This window comes from Mirounga angustirostris, unplaced genomic scaffold (assembly GCF_029215605.1).
Source record: "Mirounga angustirostris isolate CCGP_5_RB_7025 unplaced genomic scaffold, mMirAng1.0.hap1 SCAF_11, whole genome shotgun sequence".
Taxonomy (NCBI): Eukaryota; Metazoa; Chordata; class Mammalia; order Carnivora; family Phocidae; genus Mirounga; species Mirounga angustirostris.
This window is the reverse complement of record NW_026991719.1, coordinates 15,544,217-15,562,163: the sequence shown is the minus strand read 5'-3', so window position 1 is coordinate 15,562,163 and position 17,947 is coordinate 15,544,217. Positions and strand designations below refer to the sequence as shown.

The 17,947-nt window shown below is 43.7% G+C and overlaps 1 protein-coding gene across 1 annotated transcript in view; it reads left to right on the top strand.

The window, feature by feature from the left end:
- Positions 1–17,947, top strand: part of MAP3K15 (mitogen-activated protein kinase kinase kinase 15) — a 122,977-nt gene that overhangs the window by 69,391 nt on the left and 35,639 nt on the right. The window contains exons 8-13 of the mRNA XM_045875677.2: positions 1,621–1,733; positions 1,969–2,128; positions 5,254–5,404; positions 7,464–7,571; positions 14,930–14,979; positions 16,897–16,992. Of these exons, the coding sequence (XP_045731633.1) occupies positions 1,621–1,733; positions 1,969–2,128; positions 5,254–5,404; positions 7,464–7,571; positions 14,930–14,979; positions 16,897–16,992 (678 nt within the window). The remainder of the gene's footprint in view (positions 1–1,620; positions 1,734–1,968; positions 2,129–5,253; positions 5,405–7,463; positions 7,572–14,929; positions 14,980–16,896; positions 16,993–17,947) is intronic.

Below are 17,947 nucleotides of genomic sequence, written 5' to 3'. Positions count from 1 at the left end.
TGGTTTCAGGATACTTACCACACTCAGGTTTGTATTTTCCCTAATTTCACTAATTGTGTGTGGGGATCTTAGTACCTCCACCATAGTATAGTTTTGTGGAGGGCAGGGACCCCATTTTATTCTTAGTAAATCCCCAGTGGCACCTGATGCACTATTGTGCTAGGAGTCACTCAGGGTGTTGAAGGGAAGTTAATGTTGGGTAGGGCCAAAATAGGAAGCTGTGTTCCCACCACAGTGGCCAGGAATTCAGCCCCCAGGTCAGGAGATCACTACCTGTGGCTCCTTCAAGAAAGTCCTAGGAGCCTTTCTCCATCCACTTCAGAAGGTGGTGGGTCCAGAGGGCAAATGAAGCCTAGTCTTCTGGGATGTTAGCTCTGGTGAGACCTTGGGATCATCTAACTCAGGCTCTTCAGTACTAAGGTAGAACATGTGGCTCAGGGAGGCAGGGGGCTGGGAAGAGGCAAACCTGGGACTGCAGTCCTGAGTCCACGTTCAAGGCTCGTCATCCCCTAAGCTGGGCCTGTTGGATTTACGGATGAGAAGCAGAGAGAAGTCCACCCTCTTCCCAGATAACTGTTGATGGTAAAAGAAGGTGGGGGAAAAAATCAAATACCATAGGATGTGGTATTGAAAATCCCCAAAACATACTAGGATGGGGTTCAATTTTATTGGAATTTTGTTGGCTGGGATTGAAACAACTTTCTTAGCGTACTCAGTGTTACGCCCCAAAGTTCATAAAACTGAAATTTAACTGACTTAAATAATAGGTTCTCCCTTCCACAATGAGTATTTTCTTGGTGTTTAATTCTCTTGCTGTTGCACAAGTGATCAATTTCCTCCTGGTTTACAAGTCTTTGCTCTGAACTGTGCCACTTAAAGACATTTCATTGTCATTACTTCATTGATCAAATTCTTTTTTTTTCCTGGTTATGATATTCCTACTCGCTTATGGAAGGGAAAGCAGCTTTCTATGTATAGAAAAAAAAATAGTAAGAGAACTAAAATAGCACTCTTTAAACTTATGGAATAAAAATGGTATTCTGTGTTTTGGATAGAGCTCTTTACCCTAGGGGAATAGATCCCTGCTCCTTCTCCCACTTGATGCCACGACTCTCCGAGCAATCTTGGGGCCAGGGTTCTGTCAGCACTGCTTCCTACAGGGAAAACTGACTCCATTTTGTGATAAAAGCAAACAAACAGCCTGCAGAGTAATAGCCTACAATTGATGGAATTGCTCTATAATAAAAAATGCTCCATGTACAAATGGAGTGTCACTTTTAAGATGAGATTTGGACATCCAATTGTGGTCTCCTTTTGTGGGTAGGGTTATAAAAGATTTTACATTTCTTTTGTGCACTTTAACGTCCTCCTTTCATACAGTGATCATGGTTTTTCATGAAAATATAAACCTGATGAAGAAAATTTTTTTAACTCCCTAGTGTTATGATGATAACATTTTTAAGAAGCTATTTGAGTGCTGGATGTAGCTGTTTGTAAAGGGGGAGGGGGCCGGAAAACCATAGGTGGTGAAAGAGCTCATGAGAAGGTCGGCTTGTGCCATTATTTATCATTTTTTCCTTCTACCATAATGATAAGAATCTGGCGGGTCTGTCATTACAGGTACCGCAAAGGATTTGAGCTCCAGTCATCTCTTTATTCAGGAATCAACCTGGCAGTTTTGCTGATAGTTGCCGGACAACAATTTGAAACTTCCATGGAACTAAGGAAGATAGGTAAAGCTATTTATGATCATGGATACTGATAGGCTTTGGTCACCCAAATTCAGCATTAAAAATTATCTCCAAATAACTAGCATTGTATTTCAAAAGGGACAGTTACTCTCTGATCGCACTTCTGAGACAGTAGCCAAAATAAAGTGCATGCTTTTTCCTCTCTCTAAAGGCTTGCATAATAGGAGAGAAGCTAGAAAGATTTTGCATAACTTCATCTAACATTCAAATTCTTCAGGTGTCCAGCTAAACAGTTTGTTGGGAAGAAAAGGGAGCTTGGAGAAAATGAACAATTACTGGGATGTGGGTCAGTTCTTCAACGTCAGCATGTTGGCCAATGATGTCGGGAAGGCCGTCCAGGCAGCTGAGAGGTTGTTCAAACTGAAACCTCCAGTCTGGTGAGTCACACGTGTGTGTGTGTTCCTTCTCTCAGTATCTGACTTTGTTCTGAAGGGAGAAGAGCTATAATTGCAAAAGAAATATCAATTGCTGTGTTTCTCCTTCTGACTCCTTCATTAACGCAAAGTTACAGCAGCAAGAACAGCTCTGCAGGCTCACTTGGGTTTATGGGACAGGAGGGAAGGACAGACAGACGAGCGCATACATGTACAGAATATGCCCCTATGTGCTCGATCTCCAAGATGCGACTCGTGATCTTATTAATTTCTTCAGGTCTGGGGCGCCTGGGTGGCTCAGTCATTAAGCATCTGCCTTCGACTCTGGTCATGATCCCAGGGTCCTACTCGGCGGGAAGCCTGCTTCTCCCTCTCCCACTCCCCCTGCTTATGTTCCCTCTCTCGCTGTGTCTCTCTCTGTCAAATAAATAAATAAAATCTTAAAAAAAAAAATTTCTTCAGGTCCTCTTGGTCCTCAAGAATAAAACCTTCTTTGGTACTAGTACGTATTTGTCAGAAAGCAGGTAGTAAGGCTGAAAGCACACCAAGAAAGTGGCGTGCATCACAGATGGAAACTGGAACTAAAATAAAAGACCAAGATATGGTCAAGAAAGTGGTGCCACAGCACTGGCCCCAGGTTAGCGCATTATGGAGCCATTGAAATGTGCCAGAAAGAACACTGGGTGCCATGGATGTGTTCATGGTCTGTCCCAGGATAAGAAGAGCCAATGGCAGGGTATAGTGTTCTCTGTCAGTGGCTCCCAAACGTTGGCATGTATCCGAATCAGCTATATTGATTAAAACACAGGTTGCTGGGCCCCGCCCATGATATCTGGCTCCGAAGGTCTAGGGTGGGGCCTGGGGAATTGCACCTACAGATGACAAGCTGACGCTGCTGGTCTGGGAAACCATGCTTTGAGAACCACTCTTCTCTGTGGACTCCTTTTGAGGAAAGATCTGTTCGGTATGTGACTCTGGGCAAGGTCTCTGAGGGGTGGGCAACAGCTGACTTGCCAGTAGGTATGAAGCTCCATGAGAGTTGTCAGTCTGTCATTGCTTCCTGTAGTCTCAGAATAGATGCTCATTCGATACCTATGTAAGTAATCAACGAATTTTTTCCGTAATATTGACAGTGCTTATCTCAGGGAGGTAGCCTTAGGAGAAGTTTTAATCTTTTTTTCCCCTCATCTCTGTTTTTCTTTTTTGTCTAAAATGCATTTGGATTACGTGTATAACTTAATACTTTTTACTTTCAGTGACCCATGTTCATTCCCAGCTCAGTGGCCTGTTCTTTCCCAGCTCAGTGGGCCAATCTGGACTCCCAGGGGTCAGAGCCTCTTCAGTTGTTTTTAGTTGGACCCCATTTCTTCCCAGTCTGAAGGACCTAAATTTGATCCCCAAACCATATCAACCTCTTGAAATCTTTCTGAGGCTTCGTGAGCAAGGAGGCAGGCAGAGCCTCCAGCCCTCGTGGAGCAGCTGCTTTTTCCAGAATTCTACTTTTAGGGTGCCCTACTGTACCCGAGCCAGACAGAGCTGACTCCATGGAGGTGACAGCTGAGCCTTGAATACATTCTCATTACGTCAGCACCTACACTGACTTACACTGTTGGGACCTAATATTGTAGGTCCAAGACCGCCCCGAGGTTCCTGATTGGCTAGAAGAACTCACAGAACTCTGAAAAGCTGTTGTATTCATGGTTAAGGTTTATTATAAGACAAGTATACAGCTTGAAATCAGCAAAGACGAAAGGCACAAAGGGCAGAGTCCAGGAGAGACAAGGTACCAGCTTCCAGCTGTCCTCACCCAGTGGAGTGACAGAGACCGTGCTGAGTTTTCCCCGCAACGATGTATGGCAACATGCACAAAGTATTGACAACCGGGGAAGCTCACCAAGTCTTGGTGTCCAGGGTTTTCTGGGGAGGTCGGTTGTACAGGTATGGAGCAACCGCATAGTTGACCTTAGTCAGAGTCCCCAGCCTCTCTGGAGATAACACTGATACAGCATGGCCCAAGGCCCCCACCATGCAACCTGTTGTTAGCATGAACTTTCTGGCATGGCCCAAGGCCCCCAGTAAACAAAAGCATTCTTACCAGGCTGGATATCCCAAGGCCTTAAAGGTGATGTCCCCAAAGCTAGTCAAGGACCAGACCTTTCTCTGGAATGTTAAGAGTTGGGACAACCCAAGCCTAATGAGTGACTCCTTCAGTGCAGAGTACCCAAGCAAGTCAGTCAGAGTCTAGCTGACCTGCCTTCCCAGGACAGCTTCAGACTTTATCCTCAAAGGACAAAATAATACTCTGATGCTTTCAGCTCAACCATCCCCATTCACTAGCAGAGAGGATGTGACCACCACTGCCTAACAGCTGTGTTTCGAACACTTCAATTTGCTTGAAGACAGTAAAGATATGATGAGATTGAAGACCTCATAACTTCAAATTCTACCTGGTCAGATCTAATTAAAAAAATATATAATGAGTTTCACATTGAGGATTGGTAGGGGTCAAGGAGGAGAGGAGAGAGATGGGAGGGAAGCAGTGTGGCTGTAGAAGGGAAACATGAGGGATCCTTGTGACAGTGAAAACATTCTCTGTCTTAGTTGTATCCATTTCAATATCTTGCTTGTGATCTTGTTCTAGAATTGTATGAGCTGTCATCATTGGTATCAACCAGGCCAAGAGTACACGAGATCTCTCTGTATCATTTCTTATGACTATATGTAAATCTACAATTACTTCAAAAAAGGTTAATTTAAAAAAATATTTAAAAATAAAAAAAATTTAAGAAGACTGAGTTTGAAATTTTGCCATTTTGGAATTGCTTTAAATTTCAAACTGCATGCTTTTGTTTTTAAGACCGTTAGCATATGCTTGCCAGTGTCTACACTTTGATTACCATTCGCCCAATGTTGGTAAAAAGCCACGTTGTATGATTTTGTTGGACAAACTTATTTTGCCCGCTCTTTGGGTTTCTTTTAAGTAAGTATGTGGCTGCCAAGGGATTAAGAAGCACTCACTACACAATATGAATTTAAATAAATGAAGCTTTTGGGAAACCTCTTTTAAAGGGAGTAGAATGGAATTCCATTTCTTGAATCTAATTTATCGATGCTGGTGATTTTTCCAGGTACCTTCGATCGTTAGTTCAGAACTTGTTATTAATTCAGCGCTTCAAGAAACCTATTATTGAACATTCACCCAGGCAAGAACGGCTTAACTTCTGGTTAGATATAATTTTTGAGGCAACAAATGAAGTTACTAATGGACTCAGATTTCCAGTAAGTTATGCTTAATCCATTTCTTTCAGGTAGAACAAAAGAAACTGGGGGTTGGTGCTGTCTAATTATTGAATACGCTGAAAGGTAGAAAACCTTAGAGTAATTGAAAATGTTAGGATACCCATCCGTTGGGCGCCTGGGTGGCTCAGTTGATTAAGCGACTGCCTTCGGCTTGGGTCATGATCCCAGAGTCCCGGGATCAAGTCCCACATCGGGCTCCCTGCTCGGCGGGGAGTCTGCTTCTCCCTCTAGCCCTTCCCCCCTCTTGCGCTCTCTCTCTCACTCTCTCTCTCTAATAAATAAATTAAAAAAAAAAAAAAAGAGGATACCCATCCGTCTTAGGTAGACTCAGCCAGTGATAGATCAACTCACTAGAAAAAGTCGGCTGTGACCTCTAAGATAGTGGTCTCAACTGAGAGTCATTTTGTCTCCCAGGGGACATCTGGCACTATCTAGAGACATTTTTGGTTGTCAGAACTGCGAGGAAGGTGTTGCTCCTGGCGGCTAGTGGGGTGAAGGCCAGGGATGCTGCCAAATGTCCCACAGTGCACAGGACAGCCCCATCCCCAACACAGAATTACCCAGCCCCAAACCTCAGCAGTGCCAAGGTGGAGGAACCCTGTTCTAAATCACTGCAAGAGTAATAGCAAAATTTTGGAATTTAGCACTGTTCCCTCTTGAGCTTCGGTTTGTCTCCAATGCCACTAATTAACTTTTAAAACATTATTGGAAAGCAAAGTGACTATTAACTTTTCATTAAGTTTTTGTTTGAGTTTTATGACCATCTTATAAGGAATCATAAGTACGATATCTAAGCACCCTAGATACTGAACTTCAGATCATTATATTTCATATTTCATCACAAAACCATGAGGTTTTGTGAACGTGCCGTGTTGAGGAATTTCATTAAACTTCTAATGGTGATTAAGTTGTTTGAGATGATTATGATAATGATTTTGTTCTTGGGTAATAAGTTTTAAAATCTTTTTTTTTTTTAAGATTTTATTTATCTGACAGAGACACAGTAAGAGAGGGAACACAAGCAGGGGGAATGGGAGAGGTTGAGAAGCAGGCTCCCCGCAGAGCGGGGAGCCTGACGTGGGACTCGATCCCATGATCCCGGGATCATGACCTGAGCCGAAGGCAGTTGCCCAACCGACTGAGCCACCCAGGCGCCCAGTTTTAAAATCTTTTAATTATGAAATATTTCAAACCTATTGAAAGGTACAAAAAATAATGGAACAGGGGCGCCTGGGTGGCTCAGTCGTTAAGCGTCTGCCTTCAGCTGGGGTCATGATCCCAGGGTCTTGGGATCAAGCCTCGCATCAGGCTCCCTGCTCAGCAGGAAGCCTGCTCCTCCCTCTCCCACTCCCCCTACTTGTGTTTCCTCTCTCGCTGTGTCTCTCTCTGTCAAATAAATAAATAAAATCTTAAAAAAAAAAAAATAATGGAACAGATACTTGTGTAATGTCTACCCAGATTTAGTGATCTTAAATATGTTGTTTTATTTGCTTTGGAAATTCATTCATTCATTCTCTCTTCCCTTCTCCTTCTCTTCTTTCTCCCCTTCCCTCCCTCCCTCTCCCCCAGCAATAAAACATTAGTGATGGAATGTCACCTCACTTTTCATCCCCTTGTATTTTCTATAGACTTGAGTACCTACCTGCAGATCATCCAGTTTGCTTCATTTCTCTCAAAAACTGTAGCCTCCCTGTTTCTTCTCTGTCACCTTCTTGGGCAGGCCTTTCTGGGCCACCCTGTCTAAAGTGACCCCCCCCCCCACACACACACCTTTATTCTGTAGTACTTGTTTCAGAGCTGCATAGGGGACCATATTCCATATCCCATATGTGTGTGTTTCTTGTCTGCCCCATCAGAGCATGGACCCGCCTGGAGGGAGGGGACTTCTGTCCTGACTGTGGTATCCACAGGCCCTGGGGCATTGCTGGCACACAGTAGGTGCTCAAGTATTTGTGCAGTATAGCACTTCCCACTTGCTCATTGGGCAGAGTAACCTGTCTGGTTTATTCCTGTACGTCACAGAAATCTGTTCTTTTAGGTGCTGGTGATAGAACCAACCAAAGTCTACCAGCCTTCATATGTCTCTATAAACAGTGAAGCTGAGGAGAAGACGGTTTCTCTGTGGCATGTCTCACCCACAGAAATGGTAAGAAAAAAATCAGGCACAGCTCTCTCTCTATTCTCTGCTGTTTAATCAGAAATTCAGTGTTCAGATAGGAGAGTCTGTGTTGTTGGACTTGAAAGCACAGGCGGGAGAGAGGACGCTGGTTTGCCCATTTTACATGTGTTTATGTTATATATTTGTGTGTGGGTGTGTCTGTACGAATGTGTGTATATTTATGTGAATGAATACAGGCTTGTTGAAAAAAGTTAAACCATGAGGAAGTGGATAAGGAGTAACAGGAAAGTCCCAGCAAACCCCCCAAGCCTCGCCCCCGCTCCCCTCCCCAGTGACTTGGGTGCATATCCATCTTTACCATTCTCTAAACTCCCTTATGTATGTGTAAGTGTGTGTATGAGTGCATATGTTGTGTGTGTGTGTGTGTGTGGAAAGAGAGAAGCATTTTCATTAAAGTGTGATCATAAGTATATATTACTTTGCAAATTTTTAAATTGATTCATACATCATAGACAATTTTTCAAATAGCACACAGTGATCCACCTGATTTTTTAAAAAAAGATTTTATTTATTTGACAAAGATAGAGAACATAAGTAGGCAGAGCAGCAGGCAGAGGGAGAGGGAGAAGCAGGCTCCCCGCTGAGGAAGGAGCCTGATGTGGGGCTCGATCCCAGGACTCTGGGATCATGACCTGAGCTGAAAGCAGACACTTAACCGACTGAGCCACCCAGGCGCCCCCACCTGATGTTTTTAAATGTAGTATTCCTGTATCATGGTGGTACATTTCCAAGTATGGATAAAGCAAAATTTATTTTCGCACCTGCCTGCAGTGAACATTTCAGTCTCACCTGTGCACTCTATCTAGTGGTAGATATGTTGGTGCACATCCTGGTGGTTACACCCTACATGCTCCTGTATGTTGTTTCAGGAACAGAGATTCCCAGAAATGGAACTACTGGATTTAAGACTACTTTTGTTTAAAATTTGATAGCTACAGGGCGCCTGGGTGTCTCAGTCAGTTGAACATCCAACTCTTGGTTTCGGCTCAGGTTGTGATCTCGGGGGTCGTGGGATCGGGCTCCACACTCAGCAGGGAGTCTGCTTGGGATTCTCTCTCTTCCTCTCCCCCTGCCCCTCCCCCTCCTCATGCGTGTGCGTGCTTCGACGCGCACTAAGGTAAAGAAATCTTTAAAAAAGAAAAAATAAAATTTGATAGCTACTAAAGATAAAATAAATAAAATGTGATAGCTCCTGTCAGGTTTGCACCACTCCAGTTTATGTTCACACCAATAATACAGGAGAGGGAACATTTTAATTGCCCACTAAAGAGATCACAGAAACACTGGGCTGTGCCTGGTGTGGTAGTAACTATTTTTTTGATCTCTGTGTGTCTAAAGTACTTCTTCAGCTTCTTTCTTTAATAACATATTTTTAGTAATAAAAGATCTAGTACCTTTGACAAGTGCATTCACTAGGTAGGTCTGTTTGCTTTGCATATGTTTTCATGGAGTGTGGGGAGACTTCTGCCATTAACCTGGCGAAGAAGGATTTTTTTCCCTGGAAATAAGAGTGTGAGCAATTATGTCTTAATCAGGTGAAAATAAACAGTATCTTCAAAAAATGAAACATAACATTAGAGAATAAGCAGAGGCCCAAAATCATGCAAGAAATTCCTTATCAGAAATAGTCGTGACACAGCAACTCCCCCCACCCCCCATTGTGCAGCGGGTACGAAGTGTGACTTCTGCATAAACAAGTTGCAAATGTTGCTGTACACCGTGGCACCCATAGTTAACAGGATGGCATTGTGTGTTTCGTAATCTGTTGAGAGTTAATCTCATGTGTCCTTACCCCCCACACGCACAAAACAAAAACCAAAGGACACAAGGACACTTTGGGAGGTGTTGGATATGGCCATTACCTTGATTGTGGTAATGATTCCATAAGTGTCTGAATATGTCCAAACTCCTCAAATTATGCACGTGAAATTTATGCAGGTCTTTGTCTATTATATCTCAATAGAGGTATATATAAAAAAAATAGGCACGAAATCTCAAGTTGTCTTCCTCCACTTGAGCTGCTGTAACAGAATACCATAGACTGGGGGCTTAAACAACAGACCTTTCTTTCTCCCAGTTCTGGAGGCTGGGAGTCCAAGGGCGGGCTGCCAGCATGGTCAGGTTCTAGTGAGGGCCCTCTTCCCAGCTCATAGAAGGCTGTCTTCCTCATGTGTCCTCAGATGGTGGAGAGATGTTTCCCTTGTGTCCCTTTTAATAAGGGCATTAATCCCGGGGGCTCCATCCTCATGACCTAATCGCCTCCCCAAGGCCCCACCTCCAACAGCTGGTTTGCAGAGACACAAACATTCAGTCCACAGCATAAGTGTAAGGCAGGAACTTTGTCTAATATTTAACAGAGGACCAACCTTCTTACTCATCAGAGTCAGCAGCCATTAGTGAAGATGAGCTGCCCTAATGTGTGCTTGGCATTTTTTTGGTTATCGTTTTGTTTTGCTGCACTATGTGTATTAATTTAAATATTTGAGTGCAAAAGAAAAAAATTAAAGCCATAATAAAATATACACATGGTGTTCAAACAGATATATCTCCTTTGAAGATATCCATAGGTTTTTTATTTGAAGAATCCATAGGTTTTCTATTAAATTTGCCTCTTGCGTTGTTTTTAACCTTTTATGGAAGTATGACATACACCCTGAAAAGTCCATCAGTCGTCAATGTACAATTCGATGGATGTGTGTCACGGGAACACACCTAAGTAACCAGCATGGCCAAGGAGGAGAACATCAGCAGACACTCCCCTTTGATGCCACTGTGATGCGAGAGGATTTTCAAAATTCTGATCTGTAACCTCACTATTCCATCGATGTAGATACACAACACCTCATGTTTTGACAAGTACTTGGAGAAAGAAACTAACCCTGCTCAGATGACTCTTGAGACTTTTAGAGCCACGTGGTTTTGGTCTCATGGAATTCCACAAACGTTGCCCATTTTATTGACCCCTGTAATTGTTGCTGGCCCTTAATAGACATTCCCATGGGTACCTACACTGTCTCCCTAGTTGTAAATGTTTTACTTTGTATGTAGTCTGTAATAAGAAATGGAAAAGAACGATACAAGCAGCAAATGCTAGTTTTCCTTGACTGATGAAATGTTTTGCACAAGTGCTCATAGTTGTCAGAACAAACGTCTGAGAGAAATATAAATTGCCTTTTTGCTGTGAGAGGAAGCTTTTGCTTTTGCCTTCATTTACATTTTTGAAATTCTGCAGATCGCGAAAGCAAGCAGATTTGCCTGGTGTGAGATGACATTTCTCTACACAGTGTTGCATTTTTTCCTGGTGGGCTGAGGCTGGGGGGGGGGGGGGGCGGGGCAGATCACACGCATGCGCGTGTTCACTTACATGCAGCACTGCTGTAGGAGGAGATGAAGTTTTGGTTTGTTAGGCAAGGATTCAGAAACTTCTGGTCAACACTTAACTCGTGGCACGGGGACATGGGAGCAGAGCGTGGACTTTGTAGCGTTTGCTGCTTTCTGTGGTATAACTGCTCCCACCGTGACCAGTTTCAAGCAACCTCCAGTATGTGCCTGGATGTGGGGTTAGGAGGAGATGGGCACAGTTGGCCTTCCTAAGCTGGCACCAGTGGCCCCCAGCACAACAGTGCAAGTAGACTGCACAGAGCAGGGTCGAACACAGCCTTGCTCCCTCAGCAACTCCTGTGCCCCAGAGTTGCCAACAGGCATAGAGTAGCTGCCGACACCGACCGCACAGGTGGGGCTGCTTGTTGGGGAAAGCTCTGTCGTTGTTGCCTTTTATGCTTATGTTAGCAATGGGACAAGCACATAAAAAGTCTACAGAATTGTCACAGACGCCCAGGATTCCTCCCCAGAGGCATGCACTCTGGGACCTGGAGGGCAGATGCTACGTCGGCGCCCCGGGGACCCTGGAGGTGTGGCCCCGCCTCTGGCTTCCTGGCCCATTTCTCCGCAGCCCACCCTGGCTCTGCTGCTTGTGCACTCCGACTGGGGGCTTCTGACCCTGACGTGAACAGCTAGTCTTGAGTCCATTTCCTCCTCATGATTTAGATGTGGTGAAATAGCCCCCCTCAGAAAGGGTGAGGTCGCTGCCTACCATGGGAGGAGAGCAGCCACCGCGTTGACGATGGAGGAATCTGGGTCAGTTGACCCACCAGGACACCAGATCAGAAGCCATGAGGCCAACCCTGACTTCCATCACCAGATGTTTCTCGAAAAACCCCACGTGCAGATGCAAGAGTGTGTGGACTTCACGATTTCATTTACATATTCTTGCAGAACAGGCAAAACTCTCGGTGGTGGTGAAGTCAGAATAGTGGTTGCTCTTTCCACCCTTGGATGACTGGGCATGGTGGGGGGCAATTATGAGGGAAGCTTCTGGGCTGCTGTTCATGTTCTGTCTCTTGATTTAGATGCTGGTTACAGCGAGTCTTCATTTTGTAGAAATTTACTTCGATGATCACTGTGCCCTTTTCTGAACATACGGTATACTTCAAGTCAGAAGTTTAATAATTTTATTAAACTTATTTATTAAATAATTTTATTTATTATTATTATTATTATTAAAGGACCTGTACTGGCCCTCTGGTCATACTCCCCCAAATCATGACTGAATCCCGTGGCTTTCCAGATTAAAACTGACTCTTACTGAGTGTCAAGCCCTTGTGTAATCCCGTCTTCTCCTTGTCCCCTGAGCTGGCCCTGCAGGGGCTCCTGTGTGCTCTTCTGTCCTCCTTACTCCCCTGCAATTCCTTCTTCCAGTCATCCAAGCCCTAACTTCTGCGGAGGCGTCTCTAACCACCCTCCCACCCCTTTCACTGAATGTAGGCCACCTTCTTCCCTGTATAGTATGCGCAGTATTTCCCATTGCTCTTGGATCACTTTTTGAGAATGTCTCCCCAAGTGCTCTGCAAGCCCGAGTATGATTTGTAGCTTTTTATATCCATAGTATCTACAAAGCAGGTACCCCCCATATGCCCACTGACTGTGATATAAAGGGAAAGAGGGGAGTCCGTGTTGTTTACCTTTTAGTCCGCATATCTTCCTCCCAACTCAAGAAGTTCCCTAAAGCTACCCTACAGTAAACCTTCCATCTGAGAATACTTTAAAAACTCCTGTGGCTGGCCTTTTTATATACATGCAAGCTTCTTGCCTGTAGGTGAGTAGGACAAGGTGCTCTCGAAATTGCCCTGGTTCATATTTCTGTACCCGAATCCAAAAGCAGGTTCCTGCTCTCCACGACTGCCACCTTCCAGTGACTTTGAACACAAGTCCTCTAAAATATGCTCAGTCTTTCTACATGGTTGGGTCCAAGGTGGTGGCTTTCACTTTGGCATATACTTTCATCTTTCAGGGCCCTCAAGGGTTCTCCTCTTCTTCAGAGTAGAAGAGGAGATGATGATGGTCTCCGAGGCCCTGCGTGATCTTCCTCATGAGCTCTCCAACCTCTTTCCCACTCCCCTTTGTCGGTTCCCAGACATGCCCTAGGGACAGGATTTTTCCTGTCTGCCTGGGGCTGTTGTCCCTCCCATGTGTCTGGACAGCTCATTCCTTCACCTGCTTTAACCTTCTGCTGAGAAGTCATCAGAGACCCCTTCCTGGGGCATCCAGCCTAATGCCATGACCGCCGCCCCACCTTAATGCCCTTCCCGGTGCTCTCTGGCTTTGTATTGCTTTTTGTCTTCTGTCGTGATGTTAAGTTACCACTTAATTAGTTGCTCCTCTCTTCTCGAATGTAAGCCCCATGAAGGCAGAGGCTTTGTTCTCTGCTACATCCTCCGTGCTGGTGCCTTGCCTGGCACATAGTAGGTGCTTAATTGACACGGATGAATGAATTTTCTCCCATTGAGGGCCATCCTCCCAGGTGTTCATGTTGTTGTTCCTCCAGGATGGCAGGAAACTTGTCACCCAGCTGCTCGTGGCTATTCTCCTAAGCCATATGCTCAGTCTTCTGGCTCTCACGCTTCTCTGGGGGGCTTAGCTGCTCATTTATGCCATTTTTCAGGCCAACCACATGTGCTTTCTTATTTTAAATGATTTTCTTTTGCTGCGATGTATTGGTACTGTAGCCTGTGGCTCTTCTGGAACAGATTTCAGATCTCTGTTCTGAGGCTTAGCTTTGTGCAATGTTTATTAAGTGCGGGCAGTGGTGGTGGAGGGAGGGAACAGAGTTTTTGGGTTTTTTTTTAAACATTTTATTTATTTGACAGGGAGAGAGAGAGAGCGTACAGGCAGGGGGAGGGGCACGCAGAGGGAGAGGGAGAAGCAGGCTCCCTGCTCAGCAGGGATTCCGATGTGGGGCTCGATCCCAGGACTCTGGGATCATGACGTGAGCTGAAGGCAGACGCTTAACCATCTGAGCCATCCAGGTGCCCCCAGAGTTATTTTTAATACTTTTTTAAAAGATTTTATTTATTTATTTATTTGACAGAGAGCGACACAGTGAAAGAGGGAACACAAGCAGAGGGAGTGGGAGAGGGAGAAGCAGGTTTCCTGCTGAGCAGGGAGCCCGATGCGGGGCTCGATCCCAGGACCCTGGGATCATGACCTGAGCCGAAGGCAGACGCTTAACGACTGAGCCACTCAGGTGCCCCCAGAGTTATTTTTAAAAATGCACCTTGTACAAAATGAAATCCAGGTTAGTCTTTGTGTTAGTTATGGCAAGCTATCTGCTAAAACAAATAGCACCTAAATATCAATGTCTTAACATGATAAAAGTTTATGCCTTGTGTCATAAACTTGCGGTAGGGTCCACATTCCCTCTTGTAGTGGAATAAAGGATCGCTGGGGAGGTTATTATGAACCACGCCCACAGATGGTGCGCATCATTCCTCCTTAAATCCCATTGGTCAAAATTCCATCACGGGGCCCCACCCTGCAGGGGAGGCTGGGAAATGTATTCTTGGCTGTGTGCCCAGGGGGAAAAAAAGAAAGATTGGAGAACACTGATTGGTGGCTGCCACATTTTTCCTTCTGCAAATATTTTCACAGGTCACTCAACTTAGGTGGGCTGTTCTCAAACTCATTTTAGAGTTTTCCTGATAGGTTGACAGAAGATGAAAGTCCATTCAGTGTGTACTTATTCTGTGCCTTTTCTGTTTCAACTTTAGATCCTTCACTCTAAACTGGATTAGAGATACAAATGAATTTTTGTAATACATGAGAAAATGTTTCTGGTCTTCCAAGTTATATAAAATATATTGCTCTAACTCCTAAATCTCTCTTGAAAGTAAAATAGCAGAAGCGACTGACCAGAGAATGAAACCAAAAGTTATTTTTTTGCATGGAAAAAATCAAGCTCTACTGACTTCTGTTTTTAAAACCTGCAGAAACAAATTCATGAATGGAATTTTACAGCTTCTTCCATTAGGGGAATAAGGTAAGAACATAAGGGAAAATGGAATTATTGTTTTAATACAAATAACGATGACAGCATTTTACTTTAATGTTTCCACTTATTTATAAGATGTGATATTCTCATTTTTATCAGAATCCTCAGCTTGTTCATGTGCTGCTAATAAGGGCTTCTTGGCTTGTTGTAACAGAGAAGCTTTTTTTTGGTATCCAATAGACTAAACTCTCTTGTCTCAAACTTTTTTTAAAAGATGAAGTTAGATCTGTAGAAAGAGAAAGCATTTCTTCTTTGAACCATGGATGTTCAAGTGCTCAGGGAACCCCAGAATCCCAGTATCTGAAGGAATTACTTGGTAATGACACTCGGTTGGGGTCTCCTGAGTACAATAATGGAGCCAAGGGCATTGTTCTCATTTGGGGAGCAGGTGGTGTAGTCCAAGGAGAGCTATGGTGCTTGGTCTTTGGATCAGGGGTGGTGACCATTTGGCGACCCTTGTGGCTACACTTTGAGCCTCACCCTGCCAGCACATCCAACGGCAGGAGCAGCTCTGAAGCAGATGTGAATTGTAATCCCTCTTTCACTGTTTAACCTTGACAAAATCACTTAGCCTTTCCAGGACTCTGTTCATAGTTTCCATTAAATGAAGGGCTTGGATTAGAACTGTATGTTCTTTATCTGATTGTAAGACCACAGGCCACTGTTGAATCCCCTGTTACCTCCAGACATGGTATGATCCCGTTCTAGACACAGCACTGTTTAGATTAGAATATTTTTGTCACTTTAAAGGGAGGGAAATAATTTAAGAACAGTAGTGTATTTGAGTAATACTGATGCAAAACTATAATTCAGTGTTGAACATTCTCAAAAACTGAATACTCCAGAAACTAAGTGGTATGAGAACATGTAGTCAAGAACCTTTTGTTTGTGCCTTCTCATAGAGCTACCTCTTGCTGCCATTCAACCATCAACAGGGACGTGCAAAGGACCTGGGATGAATCAGACCCTGGAACCAATGTGCTGTAAAGAGCACATGTTGAACAAAGTGCTACCCAAATAACTGTGATAGTTTCTTTACAAATTTGTTTCCAAAACTTATGTATAACCTAGTTTTCATTATTTTTAAATCACCCTGTTGCTCTTTCAACTAAGTATTTGTCATGTAATCCCTGACATATGAGGAATGGCTAAAGAAGCTATGGATCTCAGGGAGAGATGACTTAGGGGAAGATAAAGTGGCATCATTTGTTTGAAGAGAATTTAGGCTTTTCCGTAGTGCCACTTGGCAAAATGAGGGCCATCGTGTAGGCTTGGCCCAGTGTAGGTAAAGAACTTTCGAGCAGTAAAATCCATCAGCAAATGGAGTATGGTGATTTTCTGTCTCCGGGTATGTCCAGGAAAGCGGAATATTGACTGAAGTGCTGTAGAGTCGGATCCCGACCTTAGAGGGAAATGGACCAGATAACCTGTAAAGGCCTTTCTTGAGCTAAGATGCCATGTGTATTTCTACCTCCTTTGTGTGGCCCCAAATAGTGTGTCCTGATATTTTTCAAGTCTTGAAATTCCTTAGGTACCATAATACATTATTTCACAAATAAGCTTCCTGTCTTGTGTGTGAAATTATAAATTCTTGAGGACAGAGACCATATTGATTTCCCTTTCTTGCTGCTCTAGGCTTTGCTAGGTGCTGTACCCATGGTAAGTTCTCCATACAAATGAAAGTCGTTTGATGGATACAAACTCAAACATACGCAAGATAAATGTCCCTGCTATTTAAATTTTGTAGAGAAGTAGAAGTCAAATTTGGGGAGTAGTGATTAAAACATTAATGAATCTTTCAAATTTGTAAAATGGAAGAAAATCTATGACTAGATTTTTCTCAAAAATGTGTAAGTGACATCATAACTTACATATAAGCTGCCTTATGTTTTTCCAATTTTACAGCATATCCAAGTTTGATGAGCGGTGTTGTTTTCTTTATGTCCATGATAATTCTGATGACTTTCAAATCTACTTTTCTACCGAAGACCAGTGTAATAGGTGAGTTACAGCTGATTCAGGGGGTTGTGATGTAATTATGGCAAATCAATTTTTCTTTAAAGATTTTATTTATTTATTCTGACAGAGAGAGGGAACACAAGCAGGGGGAGTGGGAGAGGGAGAAGCCGGCTTCCCGCCGAGCAGGGAGCCCAATGTGGGACTCGATCCCAGGACCCTGGGATCATGACCTGAGCCGAAGGCAGACGCTTAACGACTGAGCCACCCAGGCGCTCCCATGGCAAATTGATTTTAAAGGGTCTTTGTTGAGAAGAATATTTATTTGATATGCTGCCTTTCCTGAAATTTTAACTTATAGAAAGTTACTTTTACAGCTTCACTGAGGTATAATTCACATACATGCAGTCCACCCATTTAGAGTGTACGATTCAATCTTTTTTTTAGTATATTCACGGTTTTGCAACCATCGCCACAATCTAACTTCAGAATATTTTCATGACTCCCAAAAGAAGCCCAGTGTTCATTACCAGTTACTCCCCATTTTCCCTCAACCTAATCCTCCTATCCCAGCCTTGTGCAAAAACTAATCCACTCTCTGTCTCTCTGGATTTGCCTATTCTTGACGTTTCATATAAATGGAATCACACTGTCTGTGGTCTTTTGTGTCTGACATTTTTTAGTTATTATAATGTTCTCAAGGCTCACCTGTGCTGTAGCTGTATCAGTACTTTGTTCTTGTTGTGGCTCATCACTCTTCCATTGTACGGACATATTTGACTTATCTATTCAGTTGAAAGGCATCTGGGTTTGTTCCATTTGTTGGCTATTATGAATAATGCTACTAGAATGTTCACGTGCCAGTTTTCGTGTGGCCCTGTGTTTACATTTCTCTTGGAGCTAAATTACTGGGTCTTAGGTAACTCCGTGTTTAACCTTTGAGGAACTGCCAGACTGTGGTCCAATTTTACATTGTCATCAGCAGCGTACGAAGGTTCTA